Below are 25,236 nucleotides of genomic sequence, written 5' to 3'. Positions count from 1 at the left end.
GAACCCCAACATGCCTGGATTTAAATATACCCTTAGGTGCCCACAGAACCATTCACTAAAGTACTCAAATGCAAAAATGTAAATATCAGCACTGGTGCATCAGTATAGAGAAATCAAATGTGTCATAAAATTTGTATTAGTAAATGTCATATTTTTAGAAAATGTACTTTTTTTTTTAATTACGGTGCAGCATCTCTACAAGCGCCTGCCCTCAGGAGGATGTACATGGGTGTGATGGACAGGCTTTACCTTCCAATCAGAGGAGTGCTAATTACAATATTTTGAATCCTTGTGCACATACACAGCACCGCTGCCTGCGTGCACTTGCAGCATACTGAAGCTGATCCCTTCTTTTATGTGCACTCCCACTCGTTCCCAGGTCGACATTTACGTCGGCAGTAACATCACCGGAGATTTAGTGCATTCGTATATTATGACACATATACTAAATTGATTGGCTACCAGCACCCGCATGATTCCAGAGGACGAGGAAACCGGCTCAATCTTAAAAACACTTGTTTTCAAACATTATACATCAATTCTTCAATTTTATCAAAATTATTCATTTTTATTGCTATAAATCTTTTTGACAATAGCCAGGAGTGTTGACTGGTCCTTTAAAGAGTTGTACTCGTAAATTACTATCCTGAACTCTTGGACCATAACAGTTCCTTAAAAGGGACAATAAATACCTTGTATTTCCAACATTTTTCTGCAGTCTTCCATTTGATTAACATAACAGTGTCTGAATGTTACTGGAACAAAGTAACACATTGTTTTTCAATGGTTAAACTACACTCACCAATTTCCTTTTTTGGACAAACCAATCTAGACTTGAACCTGGAGATAACAGGACTGTCAGACCATCTCACAGACTGTGGGCACAGGTTACCTCCTTTTGCAGACATGTAATCTGATTGTTTTTCTGTGTTAAATGTTAAAAAAAAAAAAAAAAAAAAAAAAAATATATATATATATGTATCAAATTCACTTTTTTGGGGGGTATGGGGGGCCTTCTTAGATTCTTGCACCTGGGCCCTGTGGTTTCTAGTTACGCCTCTGCTGAGAGGTAGCTAAATACAACTGGTGAGCCAATCACGGGAGGCATATATGTGCAGCCAACAATCATCCGCTAGTTCCCAGCAGTGCACTGCTGTACCCGAGCCTATCTAGGTATGCTTTTTAACAAAGGATATCACAAAAAGAAAGCAAATTTGATACAGAAGTAAATTAGAAATTGGTTTAAAATTGTGCTCTTACAGTTTTCAGAACCGCAAAATCCACAATTTCCAGACACAAAATTACAGAAAAAAAGGGATAAAATAAAGAATGAAAGCATATTGCAAAGCTGTTTTACTACGTCACAATAAGAAAATATCTGGAATACAGTGCAAAATAATAATAATTCTTCAACAGATTTTCAGTTGATATATCAAGTTGGATTGTCCAACACCAAATATAAATGAAAGAATAAAATATATCAACATTTATGGTGGAAACTGTAAAAGGACTAAAAAAGCAAAGTGAAAAAGGCTGTCAGGTCAGACCTAGGTGTTCCCCTTTTATTGGCTAATGTCATTATTACTTTACTGATCCCAGGTATGGGCCAAAATGCAAGTGGAGAGCAACAATGCAAGAGGGTTTGCAAAATATAAACTCTCTCCCCTTTTTTGCACTCATATTACACAGAATTGCATCAGTGCAATTTTGTGCGAACTTTACATTTTTTCGGATTAAAAATTCAGGGTTCGATTGCAATCCTTTAGAAAAAAAAACGTATCTAGTGATTTGACAGAAAAACACCAAGATAAATAATTTGATACGGTTTTCTAAAAGATGGTGTCGACCCTATAGTTAGCTATGTCATTTTTGCATTTGAATATCCTTTTAAGTAAAGTATTTAATAACATTGAATGTCCTTTTAAAGGACCACTAAATACAAATTGTAAACTACATGATTTTGAACTTTCATATCTGAGAATAATTTTGCAATGGAAACTGCAGCTTTATTTTGTCAAATAAGTATGTTTTATGTTTATTCATTTCACTCATTTCCCTGTCCCCCAGAACAAAAGAATCCTTGCTAACCAATCACAAACTAATATTCAGATATAGCATGAACTCTGCACATGTGAAGTTGAGAGAGACTAGGGAAGTTTGCCCTTATCTCTTCCCTTAAAGAGACATTATACAGTAGATTTTTCTTTGCATAAATGTTTTGTAGATAATCCATTTATATAGTCTATACAGGGTTTTTTTTGTTTTAAAAATGTATTTTTTTGCTTATTTTTAAATAACATTGTGCTGATTTTCAGACTCCTAACCAAGCCCCAATGTTTTAGAAGTATACTGATGTATACCTATTTACTCCAGCTTGCTCCTGTTTGTGTAAAGAGTATTTTCATATACAGAGGAAGGGGGGGGAGGGGTCTGCTCTTTTTGCTATATAACCACTGCCAAGTTTAAAAGTGAAGGTAAACTTTGATGAATGAAAGCCCGTTTTTTAAAAATACTACTAAAAACAGGGGCACTTTCATTCATCAAAGTTTACAAAGCAGCCGTTTTGATTAAAACCTTACCTCTCTTCTTTGCACAGCCAGAGCAGCTTCCCCCACACAGCGATCCTCTCTTCACACATCATTAATGACTAATCCAGCTTCCTCCAATCACGGCTTTCCCCCCAGGGTAGTAATTGCCTGAGGCCATGCCGTGATTGGAGGAAGCTGGATTAGTCATTGCTGATGTATGAAGAGAGGATCTCTGGGTGGGGAAGCTGCTCTGGCTGTGAAAAAAAAACAAAGGTAAGTTTTTAATCAAAACAGTTGCTTCTAAACTTTGATGAATAAAAGTGCCCCTGTTTTTAATAGTATTTTTTTTAAAAAAAACAGGCTTTCATTCATCAAAGTTTACCTTCACTTTAATGGTCCTTTAAGTAAAGCATTAAATAACAAATTCTAATGAATCCTAAATAGTATCTATTTTTGTTTGGCCCTAACAGCACTTTACTATATGACTGCAATTAACCCTATAAGCAGATGGATCAAAGCCTTGTATAACGTGATTGCCCTCAAGGTTGAAAGTTGCTAGTCTTACATGCAGATCTCACACCTGCCAACTTTAAACAACATTTGTGTGCACTTATTTACATGTCTGATGAGAAAAATCTACCATAATATACAAAATGGTTCTTTTCAAGCTGTAATATCTGTTCTCAATGTTTTGCTTTGAGAATTATATCTTTTTCAAAATTAACGGCATACAAGTTGACCGGGGCAGATCTAGTAGGGCAGAAATGTCATCCCATACAGTGCCACATATAAAGTCACTAAGATTTTCAGTACGATTCATTGTACTGCCAATGTTTGTCTATGGAAATTTTGTGGCTGTTAGATTTTATGCACCAGTTAGCAATGGGTGTGGCTGAAATATCTGAACCCAATAATTAGTAAGGATGTTCAAATATTTTGGCCATAGGGTTGCCACCTCAGCCATGTTTTTCTGGACACTTATGAGTTACACACGCTGCAGGGTGTGCAGAGGGGAACATGCATTGTGCTGCTGAACAGCACACAAATAGTGACCCTGGACAGCACTATTAAGGCTGTGACACACTGCAAGCGATTCAGTGCAAGGCAAAGCAGCTGCTTTGCACCACGTCGCTTCTGAAGTTCAAATATTTCATCTCTGAGCACTCAGCTACGCGACCTGACGCAGCAGAGTGCTCAGGAGATGAAAAGGCAGGACACACTGTGCACGTACAACAGCCACATCTGCACACCGCTCCTCTTGCAGTGTCACAGCCTTTAATGTTCCTCCCTGCAGCATGTGTAACTAGGGTTGCCACCTTAGACATGTTTTCCTGGACACTTATGAGTTACACATGTTGCAGGGTAAGCAGGGAGAAACATGTATTGTGCTGTTTATCAGCACTATTCATGTGATGTCCAGAAACACAATACATGTTCAGCCCTGCTTACCCTGCAGCATGCGTAACTCATAAGTGTCCAGGAAAACATGGCCAAGGTGGCAACCCTAAATTTGGCCATATAGTGTGTGTATATATATTTATAGAAGTATCAAAGGGGCAGTGTATTTAAGCAAGCAGCAGATAATAGGCCACTGTATTTATTCTGATTCAGAAACACTATTTAGATTTCTTCAGATGTTTTTGTTTACATAGCTTTTCTGTAGACATTACTGCAGTATTGACATTTTCAGTATAGGCGGGAGTTTCCACAGGAATTTAAAATGACAAAATAAAGTATTCACAAGCAGGTCCTTTAATACACTCCAGCAGTTAAATTTATTATTGGGAACACATTAAAAAAGGGAGAAAATGTTACGGTATGCTGTCCCTTTAACCCTTCTCTAATCTAAGTTGGGAAAATATAATTTATGTAAGGTTAACTATTTAAAATAATAATGTTGCCTTTAATGTGACATAATTGTTAGATAAGATTAATATTAAAGTTGTAGAAGTTATCTCAGTACAAGGTGATCACACAGATTTTTTAATTCATATAGTGTGATCTGAAGCACAGACTTCAAATGTGTAATAACACTATGTATGTTGTGTACATTCACTGTAAGTTAATAACTCTCAGAAATTACATAAAAGCAGCTTTGTGAATGTAAGAGGGGAGGGTATCAGCAGCCACTCCCCATAATTACTGCATGCAGAAAGGCAGTGATCATGCTGGGTGTGTCAGCAACAGGAGAAACAGCTCTCACAGTGCATGATTGTCATTTTTGTCTGCTAATCTTGTGGTGTATTGCTAAATACTTGGTACTACTATGCAGAGCAGCATGCTATTAATCAGTTTCATTTGTTTTTTCCTTAGAAGTTTATAGATAATTGCTATATTCATACAACACAGCTCCTTAATAGTGAATACCAAGTACACAATGCAGTGTGATAGATATAACAAATGTAATTATACATCACTGATACTGTTTTATTAATTTACAGCATGACATGATGTGTAGAAATTGATCACTATACCTGATAAGAGGCCCAAGCTGAAGCAGGTGCATGAGGAGTATCAGGGGGCGGTCTCTCCCCAGGTCCCTATGAATGAAAGTCAGTGCAAGCTGGACCATGACAGAGGGGATAAGCATAAAGGTAATAGTGAGTGACATCCACACTGCATCCTCTGAATGACTATACCCTGCAGCCACTACTGCTGCTGCAACCATCTCTGTACAGAACAGCAGAGTCGATGTTAAGATGCTGAAAGGAGGATGAGTCTGGGACCTGACCTCCTTATAGCTTCCATTTTCCCCAGTCTTGGAAGGTGTGGAGTTCTCACACACGTTGTCCATTCTTCAGGTAAGCCAGTAAATTTGTGCAAAGGCCTCTGGGTAAAAAAACGTAATGCCAATCCCACCCTCCTCTCTTGGAGGATGGAAATATTTTGATAACTGTACTCCAAAATACTCTATGAGGTAATAGTGGATGCATAGAGGCCTTCCACTGAGTCCCGAAGGCTTTTTATATTCTCACTAAATAACTGGTGATGCCCATAGAGAACAAACTTTTTTTTATAGTCGCAGTGACAAACAAAGAAGTAAACTGATAGTAGATGAATTGGTGCTGATCCATGAGGTGGCTCCTTCCATTCCTCTGTGTAAGAGAACAAATCATAGTGTCCTAAGTACGGGGGATCATATTCTTGTGCATCCTGGTTGGAAGACAGAGTTTTTAATCCGGTTACAGATCTGTTCTGCAATGCTTCAGTAATCCCCATTCTGACTTCTATTCTTCAACTCATTCCCACAATCAACAATATACATGACCATCACCTTCACATATGAACTATACCACATGTATATTCCTTTCTAACCTCTCCCACCTCCAAATGTATTTGCCCACCCCTCGTTTTTTTAAGGATTTTACCCTACTTTCTTCTTGCCTTTGAGCCCACCCAACCACCTCCCTTACCCTCATCCCCTGTACACTATCTTCATTTTACCATGGACATCTTCTCATTAGGAACATTGTCTGTAATTCCCTTCCCAGTTCTCTAGACATTTCACCTCATTTCACTATTGCAAGCATCATTCCAGAATCTTTTGCCCCATCTCTCTATTTTCTTGTCTCAGTATAACTGTGCTCTCGTTCTCCTTTCCCTCATGTGAAATGCACTAGGCCTCGCGCCACTATTCTAATTTCTCACTCAGTTCCACCCTTTTTACCCTTTATGCTTTCTTGCTATACTCATGTTACAGCTTCTATTTTATGTCTAAGCTACATCTTTATACACCTACACTGCTTCCCCGTTCTATATTGTCTTCATTACCAACCCCCCATCTCACATGCTCTCACCTCCCTACCCTTGTAAAACTATGTTATTGCCTTCATAGCTCCATGCTGACACCCCATATCTTCAAGCTCTCTTATTTGTCTTATAACATTTACTTTACTTACCTTGTTCTTTTAGAATCAATTAACAGTACACATCACAAATTCAAAACTAATTTCTCTAGTGCAGGGGTTTCCAAACTTGTCTCCAGGCCTCCCTAACAGGCCAAATTTTCAGGATTACTTTGGGTTAGAGCAGGTTAAAAATCATATTTACTAATCAGCTGATTATTGCACCTGTACTACAGTTCAGATATCCCAAAAATCTGGCCTGTTAGGGAGGCATGAGGACAGGTTTAAAAACCCCTGCTCTAGTGTCTTCCGCTTCATCTCTCCAAGGTTTTGACTGGGGAGGGCTGGACTGGACTTTGCAATAGGGAGTTAGACGGCAACTACTCCTATATCCCCATATTAAAGGGACACTCAAGTCAAAATTAAACATTTATGATTCAGATACAGCATGCAATGTTAAAGAACTTTCCAATTTACTTATATTAACAAAATGTGCAGTCTTTATATTTACACTTTTTAAATCACCAGCTCCTAATGAGCATGTGCAAGAATTCACAGAATATATACGTATATGCATTTGTTATAGACATAACTTTGAAATTTGTCAGAAAAAAAATCTACTACTCATATGAAGTTCAGACTAAGGGGTCAATTTATCAAAGGCTTCGCAAGCCTTTCGACTCACTACGGCCGCAGGTTCTCACAAGAGAACCTGCACGCTGTATTTAACAAGCAGCTGTCATTAGCCCGCTTCTTCCCTAATCTTTTGCCACCTCTAAAGTAGCAAAATTCAATCTCCGCAGTCTAGTTCTGACCGGGGAGATTGACAGCTCCTGCCAACACGTAATTGGCTGTGCGTGGGCAGGGGGCGATATTGCACACGAGTGCAAAATAGCGCTTGTGTGCAATGCTGAATTCCGCCAGGGGAATTCATCCCGCCAGAAGCGAGCTGTGGCGGACAGGGGCGCGTATGTACGCCCCTGTCCGCCTCAGCTTGATAAATCGCCCCCTAAGGGCTATTGTAGTGTCTTGTTATCATGCATTTGCTGATTATGCAAATCAAATGTATTTACTGGTCCTTTTATCATTTTGAAGACTAACTTAAAAACATGTATTATTGGTGTAGTTAGACAGGATCCACTAACAAGCCAGCCATTTAGAATTACTATGGATGACAACAGGATAGCTTGATAACCACAGAGCTATGCTGTAATTCAGATATCCTGAACAGCTGGCAAGTTAGTGAATCTTGAAAACTTTAGTTGGGAAACCCTCTCTTCCATAATAGAGCTGCCCCAGGCTAAAAGCTGACTGTCCTCCCCTGCACTTACAATTACATTTAGCTTTTCAACATCATTCCTCCAGCTCTGCTATTCACATCGTCATGTCTCCATGTGCCCTTTCTATGCTCTTTTACTCACCCCTTATTTGAGTCTAACACTCCGTTCCCCATGCACTAAACCTGACTCCAGTATCAGTATGCACTCACCCTAACCCCACGTTATGTTCACTTCTGACCCTTTACACCCCTCCTACTCCCACCACTCTGTCTCCCCCGCACCTCATTGTCCCTTTCACTTGCAAGTTGTCTCTGCTTACAAAAGCTTCTTTATCAGCCCCTCTCTGTCCTCACCTTATTTTCTCTCCTTCTCAGTTCTGGTTTTCTGATCAGTGTTTATTCTGCAGTTTCTGTTTCTGCCTTTTGTTTCTTTCACTGTTTCTGTGTTGCTGCCGATCACCGCCTGTGTCTGCTGTTTGTTTCCCTGATGTGTAGCAGCAGGTGTATGCTGTGTGCTTCTGGGTCCTAACTCCCTTCCTGTATGAATGCACTATACAAAACCATACGTGTGTGGTAGCATAGAGCTGTGTATTCATAACACTTTACTGACAGCCAGGATAAGGTAAAACTAAGGTGTCAGTGTAACGTTATGTATGTCATATGGCTACATTCACCACTAAAAGAAAAATATTACAGTTTCATTTTTATTACCCATTATTCCCTGAATAATCTATCCTTACCAACCCCACTCATCCATAGCTGCCTCTGAATGCCCCAGATCATCCCTTATGTAATGTTTCTTCATTCTGCATGGGTGGGGGCATTGGCATTGCCTGTCCCGCATAACTACATGCCATAGATAGATATATGGTTGCGTGTTTGGGGGCACGGCAAATATATATATTACCTGAACCTACCTTATTATTAGCCTTACCCTGTCCATACATGTCACAGAATATTTTAACCACTACGGTAATTTCCACTCTTTTCAAACCTCTCGGTGTGTTATTATATTTGTCAACCTAAAGTGGCTTTTACTGCATCTCAAAATACTGTGGGCCCGCTAAACTGAAAAATATTCTGTTTTCTTGCCCCCCCACCAAATCCTAAATTATCTCTAACTTCCTTGATGCAAAGCAGCAGCATAAAATAAATGTTTAAGGCTGGCTCTATTATTGGACCAGGTGAGTAAGGGGTAGTACACAGGGAGAGCATATTCAGGATATGTTTTAAAGAGAAATTCATTTCATATGATGCCCATCTGAATGGTCTCATGTTAATTTATGATCTGCTGAATTTAAAGGGATACAAGTAAAAATGAAACAAAAATGATTTAGATACAGCATGTAATTTTAAACAACTTTCCAATTTACTTCCATTAACAAACTGTGCAGTGTGCACAGTCTTTTTATATTTACACTTTTTGAGTCACCAGCTCCTACTGAGCATGTGCAAGAATTCAAAGAACACACACACACATTATATTTATATATATATATATATGCATTTGTGATTGGCTGATGGCTGTCACGTGATACAGGGGGAGAGGTGTTAGGCGTTATCTTATAGCCTGGGGTATCACTTGACACTTAGCAGTATTCTACACTTTCACCTGGAACTGAATGGGTTACTAGTATCTCGGTGAACAGCATTTAGACAGCCAGCAAGTAAAGTCCAATCACTGTTTTGTTTATTATAAGACATCACATACTTTTATAGACAATGGTAACAGTATATGGGGTTAAACAATGACGTAATCATAATCACACAATTTTACACAGTATGCTTAGAACAAAGAACTTCATTAAAATAAGAAATAAAAAAGAGTATTTTTAATGAGCGAGGAGTGTTAAATAAAAGTGTACCTGGGCGCACCGCCCAACATATAGCAAGGCCATTGGACAAATTATTGAGATAAAGTGTTCAGTTTAGAACATCAACATATTTTTTTTCTCACAGCATAATAAGCTTTAATAAACCATTCTTAAAATGGAGTCTAAGAAAATTTATGAGACAAAATGATGGTGTCAGTATTGTTATACATATATTCTTACAAGATGAAATAGAAATAACTGGAATTTGTCAGAAAAAAAAAATCTATTACTAATTTGAAGTTCAGACTGAGTGCTATTGCATTGTTTTTTTATCATGTATTTGTTGACTATGCAAATCTACTGTATATACTGGTCCTTTAAATCTGACTCTGAGACAATTGACTCTGGTTGGGTTTAGTCTGTAATACAGAGAGTTGAGGGGTGTAATTTTGTTCTTGGACCCAAGCAGCACAATGTCTTGAGCCAGCTCTGGGTTAAATTTCAGCTGAAGAGCAGCAGTGCACTACTAGGAGCTGTCTGAACACACCCAGTGAGCCAATGACAAGATGTATCCATGTATAGCCACCAATCACCAGCTAGCTCCCTAAACTGCCTTGCTGTTCATGAGCCTACCTTGGTATGCCATTTCACAAAGCATACTAAGAAAAAAGTAATTTTTATAATAAAAGCAAACTGAAAAGTCTGTTAAAATGGCATGGGCTATCTGAACTATGAAAGTTTAATCTTGACATTCATGTCCTTTTAACTTCTTCCCATTAATAAAAATATTGAGCAGTTGTATAAGTTACAGTATTTTCTGTGTGAAAACGTTAGAGCTGTTTAAATTGATTCTGGAACTAATAGGAAATGTGTGCTGCATACCGAGGGAATTATTGTTTATTCCTTGTCTGATATGAAACTGATATGCCTCCATACATATAAAAGCAACAAACAGATTTACTCATAGCAGTGATATATTTTAATTAACATTTTTAAAATACTCTCTTTGAGCTGTAATAAATAATAATTTTAGTTTCTTTTAAACAGCCTTCATTATTTGTCTCAGCTGCCTCATCTGATCTTAAACTCCTCAGTAACATTGTAAAGGGTTTCTCTCTCCTGCCCTTGGGGTATAGAGCCTTAATACATTTACATACATCTTGTTTTTGTAAGTTCCTATATCACTTATTTTGTCTCTTCTCTCTGTACATATTTTTACTTACAGTAAGTCTTCTTTCCATTGCCCTTTATACAGTAAGGAGGATCCCTCCCCTCCGTTGGGGGTTTCTGTTTCTATGACCCGATCTCCAGCTCAGGGATCATTCATTGCCTAATATAGCCACAGGCTGTAAGCTTTTCTGTGCTTGTGTTATCCATGGTATCCTATCCTTGCATACCACAAATGGGTGGGGGTGCTGATATGTAACTTCTTCTTACTGTATGTTATACAGAGTTTCATAATATGACCTAAAACTAACTCTTGTTTTTTAATTCAAGAAATAGGCTTCTGTCTGTCAGTGGTGATTCTCCATGTGGGAATTGGCTGATAGTGTATTATGAGAGGCTGACACTGACTCTATGGGCCCAATGAGAGCTAAACCTTGCAAGTTCAGATTTGTTCTTTCATGCAGACCCTCACAGGGGCTGCCATGGTGAAATTATCGTAAAAAAGGGGGCAGTCCCTGTCTTCTATTGAAAATAATGGAGCTCACTGAAAAGGGACACTTAGTAGAGCAAATTTAGCAGTGAGCAGGGGGCACCCTTTAAAAATTAATTCCTGCAGCCAATATAAATCACATTACACTGTTTTCAGTGCATATAGCATCTTACAATTGCCTATATCTTTGAATGCAGGTGTTTTTCTATTAGAGTTAGAAGTATTTTGAGTGTTTTGAGAACAGCTTGCCACTTTTTAGTTTGCAAGAAAAAACTGTGATATCTGTAGTGTGAAAATCTTTACAGAATTACGTTGGAATTAAAGACAATTTCATATACGCCCATGGAACGATCATGTTCAGCCCATTTTATAAAAAAACAACAATTACGCATTTCAAAGTGATTTCTGGGTTTTATATCCCTTTAATATAACCGTGTTGGTTATGCAAAAGGGAATGGGTAATAAAAGGATTATCTATCTTTTTAAACTATACAAATTCTGGAGTAGACATAAAACCAAAAAAAATTCTTTCATTAATCAGATAGCACGTACAATTTTAAACAACTTTCCAATTTACGTCTATTACCAAATTTGCTTCATTCCCTTGGTATCTTTTGTTGAAGCAGCAGCAATACACTACTAGGAACTAGCTAAACACATTTGGCTCGATTTATCAAGCCCTTCTCCTCCTTTGACTGCAGGTTCGCACAAGAGAACCTACAGTGAGGATTTATCAAGCAGCGGTCATCAGACCGCTGCTTCCCTACTCTGTTCTCCACCTCTTAGGTTCGACCAGGGTGATTGACAGCTCCTGCCCGATTGGTTGTGTGCGGGTAAGGGGTGCAAAGGAGTGCTCGTATGCAATGTTAAATTCCGGCAGCGGATTGCTGCCCGCCAGAGGAGAGCTCGGGCAGACAGGGGTGAATATGTAAGTAAGCCAAGCACAAGAATATGTAATATGAGCAGCCACCAATCAGCAGCTAGCTCCCAATAGTGCTTTGCTTTTCCTGAGCCTACATAGGTATGCCTTTCAACAAAGGGTACAAAGAGAACAAAGAACATTAGATAATAAAAGTAAATTAAATAAAAAGTAGTTTAAAATAAGATGCCTTATCTGAATCATGAAAGAAATATTTTGAATTTCATGTCCCTTTAATATGATTTATTCCTGAGTACAATTGTTATGTTTTTGATAAAATATGATTTTTGGTAAACAATTTTTTTTATGATTTTTGATGCACCTAAACTATACTTTTTTTTTTCCTGCATATTTGTGTGAATAGGTAATTTATTTGTTTTGTAAGATTTTTAAAATACAAACTTTATTATTATTTTTTATTTTCTTACAGTATATGCTCCTTAGCTAGACACCCTGTTTTCACAGTAAAAAGTGTCCTTAGATCATTCCACCAGGGAAATAGAAGTACAGACGAGCATTCTTTATTAATTTCACCAGATCCGAGACCCATAGATCATCGGGCCCTATGTGAGGGAAGTTAGCAGCACCACTGGCTTTTAGAAGGGAGGCTGCTGTTTCATGTAGGATGCAGGCTGGCATTCACATATATATAGACTCGTGTTGCTGTGTCACGTGGGATTCAGGCTGGCACTCACATATATGGAAGCTGGTGTTGCTGTATCACGTGAGATTCAGGCTGGCACTCACATATATGGAGGCTGGTGTTGCTGTGTCATGTAGGATGCAGGCTGGCACTCGCATATATAGAGGCTGGTGTTGCTGTGTCATGTAGGATGCAGGCTGGCACTCACATATATAGAGGCTGGTGTTGCTGTGTCATGTGGGATGCAGGCTGGCACTCACATATATGGAGGCTGGTGTTGCTGTGTCATGTGGGATGCAGGCTGGCACTCATATATATGGACGCTGGTGTTGCTGTGTCATGTAGGATGCAGGCTGGCACTCATATATATGGACCCTGGTGTTGCTGTGTCATGTGGGATGCAGGCTGGCACTCATATATATATGGACGCTGGTGTTGCTGTGTCATGTGGGATGCAGGCTGGCACTCATATATATGGACGCTGGTGTTGCTGTGTCATGTAGGATGCAGGCTGCCACTCACATATATGGAGGCTGGTGTTGTTGTGTCATGTAGGATGCAGGCTGCCACTCACATATATGGAGGCTGGTGTTGTTGTGTCATGTAGGATGCAGGCTGCCACTCACATATATGGAGGCTGGTGTTGTTGTGTCATGTAGGATGCAGGCTGCCACTCACATATATGGAGGCTGGTGTTGTTGTGTCATGTGGGGTGCAGGCTGGCACTCACATATATGGAGGCTGGTGCTGCGATTGGTTTTTAAAGCCTCTGTGTTTGTAGAAGGAAGTGAAGGAAGGGAAGCATACACTACTAGTTTTGTGTGAGGCTGTAAACATTAGTGTGTGGATGACAGACAAGCACAGCTGCATATGTGTGAGAAGGCTGGTACGGTTTGTTCGTAGGGAATACAGCAGCATGAGTGAGGGGCGTACACTAATACCCTTTACAGCCTGAACATTTTCAGTAATCTGATAAATGTATTTCTGTTTCTAAAGATAACATAGGAGTGGTGATTCATAACACTTTGCTCTTTTGTGACCGTTGTGTACTGTTCACCATTTAGCTATATGAAATATCAGCTTGTTAATAACTACTGTACAATTCTTTAATGTGTAATTAGAGTATCAGCATACAGAAGACTCCCTGTAAGCATTTCTCAGGCCCTAACTGATAATATTATTACCCTAAATGCTTCAACTCCGTTTGTTGATTCTGAAAATACTACATCCTGACACTGAGTTAATCATGGGCAGTCTAGCAAGTGTCTTGTAGGCCAGGTATATGGTACATGTAAGTGTTATTTCCATATTAACAGGAGGAGAGTCCACTGCTTCATTCATTACTTGTGGGAATTAAGAACCTGGCCACCAGGAGGAGGCAAAGACACCCCAGCCAAAGGCTTAAATACCTCCCCCACTCCCCTCATCCCCCAGTGATTCTTTGCCTTTCGTCACAGGAGGTTGGCAGAGAAGTGTCGGAAGATTCGGAGCAGTCTCTTATGGAGGGTAGTACTCTTCAGTATGGGACTGGAGTTTTAAGTAATCCTGTCAGCCTCTCAGTGAGAGCATGGGTGAAAGTTAGAGTCCGGAGACGCAGGGAGAGTCTTTCTGCTAAACCATCCCGACTCAGATTAACAGCTCCATAAGCAATCAGCGTTGATGAGTTTCGCTGCCTGCTTTCTGCTCTCAAGTCCATGTCAGGAGCGATGCTACTACCCTGTCACACTTGAAAGGCCATGTTCCTGTTCCACGGCATAGATTCTGGTAAGATTGTTTAATTTATACACATATGATAACATAAGAAGACAGGGTCACAGTGTGTCTCCTTTTATCTGTATAGAATTAAGGGTAATACCCTCGGTAAGGGGGTTATTGAACTGGGGGGATTTGTACATGATATTGTTTATTGCGCTAATGCTGCGACGTGTGAGATGAGGCTCTATCAGTGTGCAAACAGTTCTTATTGAGAGATCTGCGCAGGTCCTTTTTTAGCGCGTTTTTCTCTTTAGTGCAGGGGCGTTCCTGCACGGTACTCCATGTGACCGGTTGTGGCTTTAACTTCCTCATCTTGACTGGCGGTTGTAGGAGACAAAGTGTTTTCTCTGTGGCCCGGGTCATAGGAGGTAGTGAGTGCCCCGGCCATTGGGATATAAAGGTGCCATTTAATATTTATCTAGTCCACAATAAAGGCGCAAGCTATGGAGGTGTCAGGGTTTTTTCCCTGCTTTGTTTGCCATGTGCTGCTGGCAGCCATTTTACTTAACTCTTACTGAATCTGGTGCAGAGTGTCTGATACTGATCATTTCCTGCACGCCCTCTTATGGCCAGACTGGTGTACATCATCCGTGTGAGACAGGTTGCAGTCTCAGTATTGTGATGTCATTACTTATTATTTAAAGGGCCTCTGTTCAGTATGTTTTGCCCTTGCGTTGCCTCAGACTTGTTTGTGAGTTCCTGTGTATTACCTGGCAGTCTGACGTCCCTCCTGGTTCCTGACTCGACTCGTCTGACTACTCGCTTTGGCTCCTGACTCGGCTCGTCTGACTACCAGCTCTGGCTTTGACTCCTAGCTTGTTGTTTGACCTGTCCTGTTGACTTTTTATTATGTTTTGTTATTAATAAAGGTGTAATTATTTTTGCACTTCTCGTCTGTCTGATTCCTGGCACCCTGACAGGAAGACTCTGATTGATATGTTAGAGGGTACTTCCTCTTTAATTAAAACTAATAACTGTGTCTATCGTGAGGAGGTTCTGGTTGATCCGCCTGCTCAACTTTGTTCCACATGCTTTGATAAAATTGCTATATCTAAAAAGATTAAGAGATTTAGTACAACTGAGCCGTCCACCTCTGAGGGTTCTCCGTCCCGCAAGGTGCGTTCCCTACATTAATCTCCGATTGCACATGCAGCACCCCAGGGCACTACTAAAACTCCTGCGGGAGGGGCCCTTTGGCCGTAAGATTTCACTGATCAGTTACAAATGGCGGTTTCTGCGGCTTTCAATGCCTTACCACGCCTTGCTAAGCGCAAGCAAAAGATGAAACATAGCTATCCGTCCGGAACCGAAACTACTAGAGGAACCTTCGATTTCTAAGCTAGATAGGGTTTACGAGGACAGGGTGGTGCCACAGACTTTCCCGGTCCCCATTAAAATAGCTGATATTATTAAAGGGACAGTCTAGGCCAAAATAAACTTTTATGATTCAGATAGAGCATGTCATTTTAAACAATTTTCCAATTTACTTTTATCACCAATTTTGCATTGTTTTCTTGGTATTCTTAGTTGAAAGCTTAACCTGGGAGGTTCATATGCTAATTTCTTAGACCTTGAAGACCACCTCTTTTCAGAATGCATTTTAACAGTTTTTCATCACTAGAGGGTGTTAGTTCACGTATTTCATATAGATAACACTGTGCTTGTGCACGTGAAGTAATCTGGGAGCAGGCACTGATTGGTTAAACTGCAAGTCTGTCAAAAGAACTGAAATAAGGGGGCAGTCTGCAGAGGCTTAGATACAAGGTAATCACACAGGTAAAAAGTGTATTAATATAACTGTGTTGGTTATGCAAAACTGGGGAATGGGCAATAAAGGGATTATCTATCTTTTAAAACAATAAAAATTCTGGTGTAGACTGTCCCTTTAAGAATGAATGGGAGAAACTTGGTTCGTCCTTTTCTCCTTCTACTTCTTTTAAAAAGCTATTCCCCATTCCGGTCTCGCAGCTTGAGCTGTTGGGGGCCATTCCTAAGGTGGATGGCGCTATCTCCATGCTTGCTAAGCAAACAACTACTCCGCTCAAAGATAGTTCTTCGTTCAAGGAACCAATAAATAACAAATTGGATTCCATGTTGAGAAAGATGTTTCAACTCACGGGGTTCATCTTTCAACCTGCAGCAGCTGTGGCTGCAGTGGCTGGAGCGGCTACCTATTGGTGTGACGCTCTGTCTGGTATGGTCGAGGTGGAGACTCCCATTTGAGGAGGTACAGGAACGAATTAAGGCCTTAAGGGTAGCTCATTCGTTCATCTGTGATGAATATGCAGGTTATTCGCCTGAATGCTAAGACATCAGGTTTTCCAGTTCTAGCCCGTAGGGCTCTGTGGTTAAAGTTGTGGTCAGCTGACATGACTTCCAAGTCTAGATTACTTACACTATACTTACACTATAGTTTAAGGGAAAGATTCTCTGAGGTTGAGGCCTGGACTCTATCATATCCACGGTCAAAGGTGGCAAGGGTGCTTTCCTGCTGCAGGATAAGAAGAATAAACCTAAGGGGTCTACTTTTCCTCCCTTTCGTGCGGACAAGTCTCAACGCCAGCAGCCGGCCACGAGAACAGAGCAGTCAGAGGGATCTTGGAATTCAGCTAACTCTTAGAACAAAACCAAGCAGAACAAGAAGCCCGCCGAGACAAAATCGTCATGAAGGGGCGGCCCCCGATCCGTCTCTGGATCGCCTAGGGGCAGACTATCTCTGTTTGCGGAGGCCTGGATAAGTGACGTTCAGGACCCTTGGGTTCTGGAGGTCATAGCACAGGGTTACAGGATAGGATTCAAGACTCATCCACCCAGAGGCAGATTCCTCCTGTCAAACTTATCATCAAGTTCAGAGAAGAGAGAAGCCTTCCTAGGATGTGTGAGGGATCTCTCCTCTCTCAGAATTATCGTCCCAGTACCTCTGGCAGAAAGAGGTCTGGGGTATTATTCAAACCTTTTTGTGGTCCCAAAGGAGGGCACGTTTCGCCCAATTCTGAACTTAAAGTGCCTAAACAAGTTTTTGTCAGTCCCATCGTTCAAAATTGAGACAATCAGGTCGATTCTGCCCCTAGTTCAAGAGGGACAATTCATGACGACAATAGATTTGAAGGATGCTTACCTTCATGTGCCAATCCACAGGGAACACTTCAGATTCCTAAGATTCGCTTTTCTGGACCAACACTTCCAGTTTGTGGCTCTACCATTCAGTCTGGCGACTGCCCCAAGAGTCTTTACGAAGGTCCTGGGTGCACTACTCTTGGTGGCGTGTTCAAGCAGACTTCGTCTTTATTTGTTGTGTATTCAGGGAAGCACAGGGGGCAGAGGGCTTCTTCCACTTCAATGTCTTTTTGGTTGAGGAGCATTATCTGTCTGGCCTATAAAACAGCGGGACATAAGCCTCCTTAGAGGATTACTGCTCACTCAACTAGGGCTGTGGCCTCTTCTTGGGCCTTTAAGAATGAAATTTCTATGGAACAGATTGTAAGGCGGCAACTTGGTCTTCTTTACATACTTTTGCAAAATTTTATAAATTTTCTGTTTTTGCTTCGGCGGAAGCAGCTTTTGGGAGGTAGGTTCTGCAGGCTGTGGTGCCCTCAGATTAGGGTCCGCCTCCTTTTACCCTCCTGGTTTTTTTTTTTTCAGTGTCCTCTAGCGCTTGGGTATTTGTTCCCACAAGTAATTAATGAATGAATGAAGCAGTGGACTCTCCTCCCATTAAGATGAAAAATATAAATTATGCTTACCTGATAATTTCATTTCCATCTGTGGGAGGAGAGTCCACTGCTATCTCCCGTTTCTCCAGTGGGCGGACCTAAATTTAATTTTATTCTTCTGGCACCATTTATACCCTGATATTTCTCCTACTGTTCCTTGTTCCCTTGGCAGAATGACTGGGGGGTGAGGGGAGTGGGGGAGGTATTTCAGCCTTTAGCTGGGGTGTCTTTGCCTCCTCCTGGTGGCCAGGTTTTTAATTCCCATAAGCAATGAATGAAGCAGGTAATTATCAGGTAAGCATAATTTATGTTTTTAAAGGCTCATCAATAATAACCCTTATCTGCATCCTGAAACTGATAATTCAGAACTGCAAGAGGCCTATGCTACTTCTCCTGTTAAACTGTAATAAAAAGTTACATTTTTTATTCACCCGGTAAAAATTAATAAAACTCAGTGGCTCAAATACTGATTATAATTTCTGGTGCTAATCTGAAATAGAGAGTTGGTAGTTAATAGTTATAGACTTGTCGACTGATCCCACACTATTTGTTGCAGCTCTATACAAGTTTCTTCATTATTTATGTTTATGTCATTTAGCTCTCAAAATTTAGCAATTTCTAATGCTCAGAACTTAGATTGCACCCTGCTGACTTCTCAAGGCTAACTCTGCTATATACCTGACCCTAATTGGCTTTATCAGATAACAACTGCAAAACAATTTACTTTATACTAACTTTATGACAGTGACTAGCCTTGTTGTCTGCAGACTTAAACCCAGATTGGCTCCCCTGAATAAGATAAATGGTGTGTGGAGTTTGGCTACTGAAAATTAACGGCAGTAAAATGGATGTTTACTTGTTTTAAAGGGACATGAAACCCACATTTTTTCTTTCATAATTTAGAAAGAGAATGCATTTTTAAACATCTTTCTAATTTACTTCTATTATCTAATTTGTTTTATTCTCTTGATATTCTTTGCTAAAAAGCATAGCTAGATATGCTCAGTAGCTGCTGATTGGTTGCTGCACATAGAAGCCTCATGTGATTGGCTCACCCATGTGCATTGCTTTTTCTTCAAATAAGGATATCTAAAAAATGAAGCAAAATAAATAATAGAAGTAAATTGTAATGTTGTTTAAATTTGTATGTTCTATCTGAATCATGAAAGAAAGATTTTGAGTTTAGTGGCCCTTTAAAAATTGATATGTTATTCTATAACAGCACAACAGAAATGTATTGGAACTACAAGGTGTTTACTTCCCCTTTAACAGGATCATTTATAATGTTTCCAAGATGAGATGATGCAAGATCTCAAAGATAACTGTTGATTATCAAAACTTCATAATGCAGCTGCTGGTATTCCAACCTATTATGGCCACTGCCTGGGCACGCCCCCACGGAGCAGAGATTTTACCTCTAGGGATCCTTTCTATGCTTAGTTCTGCAGGAAAAAAATACTTTATAATGGAAGAATAGAGAATTTGTATATATAACAATGTGAATTATTGTTTATATATGGTATTTGGTTTGCAGTATTTAGGAAACAAATACGTATGATACTCACAAAGCATGTCTGAAGCATGCCTAACATTATCATTTCCCTAACTCAGAACTTAGGAGTCAGAGAGTACATTGTTTCATTTTAAAAATTGTCACAGTGCTGTAGACATTTGTTTGGGTAGCAGAATAATTACTTCCTGTATTTTGTGAATGCTGCCTTTTGTCTTACTCTTTTTTGACAAAAAAGCATAAATTACTGTCAATTTTTTTTATCATCCGATAACATATGAAAACATGAAAAACTCTTGTATCTGTGTATGATTATTATTTGAGTGGGTATATGAAATACTGATTGCACAATTATTACCAGTTGCTATTTCTATTCATTATATGCAAACACTAAGAACATAGAATGGCATATTTTTTTAAGGCCATTGGTTGGTAGATGACAAGCCCCAGCAACTCACAAGGCCCCTCCAGGTCTATTGTCCTAATTTCAGCTTTCCTTGCTGGCCTTTAAAGGGACATTGCCGTAATTTGTTGGCATATATGATTTTTGCACTACTCGTGGAGAAGATAATGGCTAGTCTTGAGCAGTAAATAGCCAGTTAGCCAATTGGCTGTGGCAGTCGCACAACCCACCAGTCCCTGGCTGTGTTCAACTCAGTAGCTGCAAAGCTTGCAGCTGTCGAGCAGGACTTTACCTATGTGTTCAATCCATTTGTAAAGGTTAAACAGAGTTCCACGGTAAGCAGTGCTAAAATTAAATGCTGTAATTAATTAGATTATACCATTTCACACTACAATGTCCCTTTAATAATGCTGCTAGCTATGTGTAGAAGCTTCATACAAAACATGATAGTGGATTGCACACACAGGATGGACTGGAGGCACCTGCCAGGTCCTGGTAAGCATTTGCAGAATTGATTTTGCTTTCAGTTTTGGGGTACACGTTTCAGGGGTATGCACCCAGCATGTTCTGAAAGTTCTGCCTATTGGACATATACCCAGTCCAGTCAGTAGGTGCAGAACGAACCTTACCTTTAACATTTTGTTTTGCCATTTACTGCACATTATAAAAATGTATAGCTGCTGCATATATATATATATATATATATATATATATATATATATATCAGCATTATATTTGTGCATTGAATACTAGAAAACTGTATTTGTATTTCCAGCTGTGTGAGTCTGTGTGTTTGCACAAGCTGAGCTAACATTGTGCACACCTGAACTCATTTTCACCCTCCTTTTATTCCTCTAACAGTTCAGTTAACCCTTTCTTCACAATTTCATTTTTTTGTTCATGCCTCATGCCCGTTTTCCCCATTTATTACTTTCTAATGAGCCTTCTTTATTTATGCCTCCCCATCTATAACACATCATTAGCCCCCCTCAACTGAAATCTGGACCAAATGTTATTGATTTTGATAGATATACGTTAGATCAGTTTAGATCAACAGTTTTTTTTTCGTTAGATCTATCACGCAAGAGGCGGTATTCACAATCCTAGTTTGTGTGCGGGGGAGGGGTAATCACTGGGCTAGCCCCCCTCAACTGAAATCTGGACCAAATTTTATTGATTTTGATAGATATACGTTAGAACAGGTTAGCTCAACAGTTTTTTTCCTGTTAGATCTATCACGCAAGAGGCAGTATTCACAATCCTATTTTGTGTGCGGGAGAGGGGTGATCATGGGTTAGCCCCCCTTAACTGAAATCTGGACCAAATTTGATCGATTTTGATAGATATACGTTAGATCAGGTTAGATCAACATTTTTTTTCCGTTAGATCTATCACGCAAGAGGCGGTATTCACAATCCTAGTTTGTGTGCGGGGGAGGGGTAACCACTGGGCTACCCCCCCTCAACTGAAATCTGGACCACATTTTATTGATTTTGATAGATATACGTTAGATCAGGTTAGATCAACAGTTTTTTTTTTGTTAGATCTATCACGCAAGAGGCGGTATTCACAATCCTATTTTGTGTGCGGGGGAGGGGTGATCACTGAGATAGCCCCCCTCAACTGAAATCTGGACCAAATTGTATTGATTTTGATTGATATACATTAGATCAGGTTAGATCAACAGTTTTTTTTTGTTAGATCTATAACGCAAGAGGCGTTATTCACAATCCTAGTTTTTGTGTGTGGGAGGGGTGATCACTGGGCTAGCCCCCCTTCAACTGAAATATGGACTAAACTTTATTGATTTTGATAGATATACGTTAGATCAGGTTAGATCAACTGTTTTTTTCGTTATATCTATCACGCAAGAGGCGGTATTCACAATCCTAGTTTGCATGCGGGGGAGGGGTGATCATTGGGCTAGCCCCCCCTCAACTGAAATCCCTTTCTATCATTTAGCTTAGCATAGCATTTCCATAGAATAGGCTAAACCAGGGCCAGACTGACATACCGGGATACTGAGAGAATACCCGGTAGGCTGTCAGCTGCTGTGGCCAGATTCACAAGCATTTTTAAACAATGTTTTTTTTTCTCATGCTGCACCTAGCCCATGAGTCCTCAGGTGTCGCTGCACAATAATAATTCTGCCCCCAGTGGTAGCATGCAGGAGAGCACGCCTATGCACAGATCTGTCAGTGCTCCTGCAAGCACTTGGTGCATTTGGCCTGTGAGGGGCGTTATTATAACCCCGCCCCAAAGCTCTGCACAAGACCAAGAGACATTCAGCAGTGACCTTCAGCCACACTCCCCAAAACCATAGTGTCCCTCTTTGGACACAAGAAATGTTGGTAGGCATGTAATAATAAGTATTCTTTATCACCATATGAGTGTGACAGGGTTGGGGTGAATGTGACTTGGTTGGAGAAGGGAGTGTGACAGGGCGAGGGGAGGTAAGGTAAGTGTGACAGGATTTGGAGAGTTAATGTGACAGTGTGAGTGTGGTAGAGTGTGACAAGTTTAAAGGCGTTAATGTGATAGGGTAAGTGTGATATGGGTTGGGGTTGAGTGTGGCATGGTTGGAGGAGGTAGTGTGACAGGACGAGGGGAGGTGAGTGTGTGGGATTGGGAGGGGGTAAAGTGACAGGGTGAGTGTTGCATGGTTGGGAGAATGAGTGACCAGATTGAAGGGGTTAATGCAGGGGTGCTCAAACATTTGGCCCTCCAGATGTTATGGACTGCATCTCCCATAATGCTCTTACAGCCATATTTTTTGCAAAGCATCATGGGAGATTCCACAACATCTGGAGGGCCAAAGGTTGAGCACCCCTGGGTTAAAGTGATAGGGTGAGTGTGGCAGGGTTGGGGGGAGGGGAGTGTGATAATGCGAGAGAAGGTGAGTGTGACAGGATTAGTGGGTTAATGTGATCAGGTGAGCGTGGCAGGGTGAAGGGGGTGTGTGTGACAGAGTGATACAAAATAGGCCTAGGCATTTTAAGGAAAGCAGCCCACCCCCATTTCTTGTCAACACCAGAATTTTTGATGTTTAAAAAGATAGATAATCCCTTTATTACCCATTCCCCAGTTTTGCACAACCAACACAGTTATATTAATACACTTTTTACCTCTGTGATTATCTTGTATCTAAGCATCTTCTGACAGCCCCCTGATCATGTGATATTTTATTTATTATCTATTGACTTTCATTTTAGCCAATTAGTGCAGTGTCTGCCACAAGCCACGGGCATGATGACAATGTTATCTATATGGCTCACATGAACTAGCTCTCCTCTGTTGTGAAAAGCAAATAAAAAAGCATGTGATCAGAGGCGGCCTTCAAGGGCTTAGAAATGATCATATGAGCCTTCCTAGGTTTAGCTTTTAACTAAGAATACCAAGAGAACAAAGCAAAATTGGTGATAAAAGTAAATTGGAAAGTTGTTTAAAATTACATGCCCTATTTGAAACATAAAAGTTTTTTTTGGACTTGACTGTCCCTTTAACTCGCTTGTTCAAGGTGATTGAAATGCTGTACTATAGTGCAACTGTTTACACCACAGCAGGGGATGGCGTTGCGCAAGAATCCTCTTGTGCAAAATTAAATTTTACCTTGCTATGAAACCTGGCCGCCTGCAGGGATTGTAAATATCCTCCAATGTGTGACATCCAGCACTACAGAAATACACTTATATGAACGCAGTCCCCACATACACACACACACTCATTTGCGCGCACAACACACATACACCCACTCATATGTAAGCAGATCACACATACACCCACTTCCAAGCACTCTCATATGCACGCACATCACACAGATAGATACCTTCTTACACACACACACTCATATGCACGCACATCACACATACACACACTCATATGCACGCACATCACACATATACCTTCTTACAAACACACTCATATGCACGCACATCACACATACACCCACATATATGCAAGCACATCACACATACACCCACATACACACACTCATATGCAAGCACATCACACACTCATAAGCACGCTTATCAGACATACACCCAATTACACACACTCATATGCAAACACATCACACATACAGCCACATACACACTCATATGCAAGCACATCACACATACATGCACTCATATGCACGCACATCACACATATACCTTCTTACACACACACTCATATGCAAGCACATCACACATATACCTTCTTACACACACACTCATATGCAAGCACATCACACATATACCTTCTTACACACACTCATATGCACGCACATCACACATACACCCACATATATGCAAACACATCACACATACACCCACATACACACACTCATATGCAAGCACATCACACATACACACACTCATATGCGAACACATCACACATACACCCACATACACACACTCATATGCAAGCACATCACACATACACACACATACACACACTTATATGCAAGCACATCACACATACACACACTCATATGCAAGCACATCAAACATACACACACACACTCATAAGCACGCACATCAGACATACACCCACATACACACACTCATATGCAAGCACATCACACATACACACACATACACTCATATGCAAGCACATCACACATACACACACTCATATGCGAACACATCACACATACACCCACATACACACACTCATATGCAAGCACATCACACATACACACACATACACACACTTATATGCAAGCACATCACACATACACACACTCATATGCAAGCACATCACACATACACACACATGCAAGCACATCAATCATACACACACTCACATGCAAGCACATCACACATACACACACTCACATGCAAGCACATCACACATACACACACTCATATGCAAGCACATCACACACACTCACATGCAAGCACATCACACATACACACACTCACATGCAAGCACATCACACATACACACACTCATATGCAAGCACATCACACATGCACATCACACATACACACACTCACATGCAAGCACATCACACATACACACACTCATATGCAAGCACATCACACACACTCACATGCAAGCACATCACACATACACACACTCACATGCAAGCACATCACACATACACACACTCATATGCAAGCACATCACACATACACACACATACACACACTCACATGCAAGCACATCACACATACACACACTCACA

At 40.4% G+C, this 25,236-nt stretch overlaps 1 protein-coding gene and 1 long non-coding RNA gene across 3 annotated transcripts in view; one reads left to right on the top strand and one right to left on the bottom strand.

Annotated features, from left to right (window-relative positions):
• XKRX (XK related X-linked) overlaps positions 1–5,322 on the bottom strand; it is a 59,586-nt gene extending 54,264 nt beyond the window's left edge. The window contains exon 1 of the mRNA XM_053698966.1: positions 5,003–5,322. Coding sequence (XP_053554941.1) covers positions 5,003–5,322 — 320 coding nt within the window. The remainder of the gene's footprint in view (positions 1–5,002) is intronic.
• Positions 1–25,236, top strand: part of LOC128645747 (uncharacterized) — a 198,344-nt gene that overhangs the window by 153,616 nt on the left and 19,492 nt on the right. Inside the window, exons 1-2 of one of the 2 annotated variants that reach the window (XR_008400137.1) lie at positions 4,707–4,786; positions 4,970–5,329. This is a non-coding gene — a long non-coding RNA (uncharacterized LOC128645747). Of the gene's footprint in view, positions 1–4,706; positions 4,787–4,969; positions 5,330–25,236 lie in introns of those variants that run through there. The other variant, XR_008400138.1, reaches the window with a different exon arrangement.

This window comes from Bombina bombina, chromosome 1 (assembly GCF_027579735.1).
Source record: "Bombina bombina isolate aBomBom1 chromosome 1, aBomBom1.pri, whole genome shotgun sequence".
Lineage (NCBI taxonomy): Eukaryota > Metazoa > Chordata > Amphibia > Anura > Bombinatoridae > Bombina > Bombina bombina.
The sequence above is the reverse complement of the archived record's forward strand: the minus strand, read 5'-3'. Positions and strand labels throughout refer to the sequence as shown.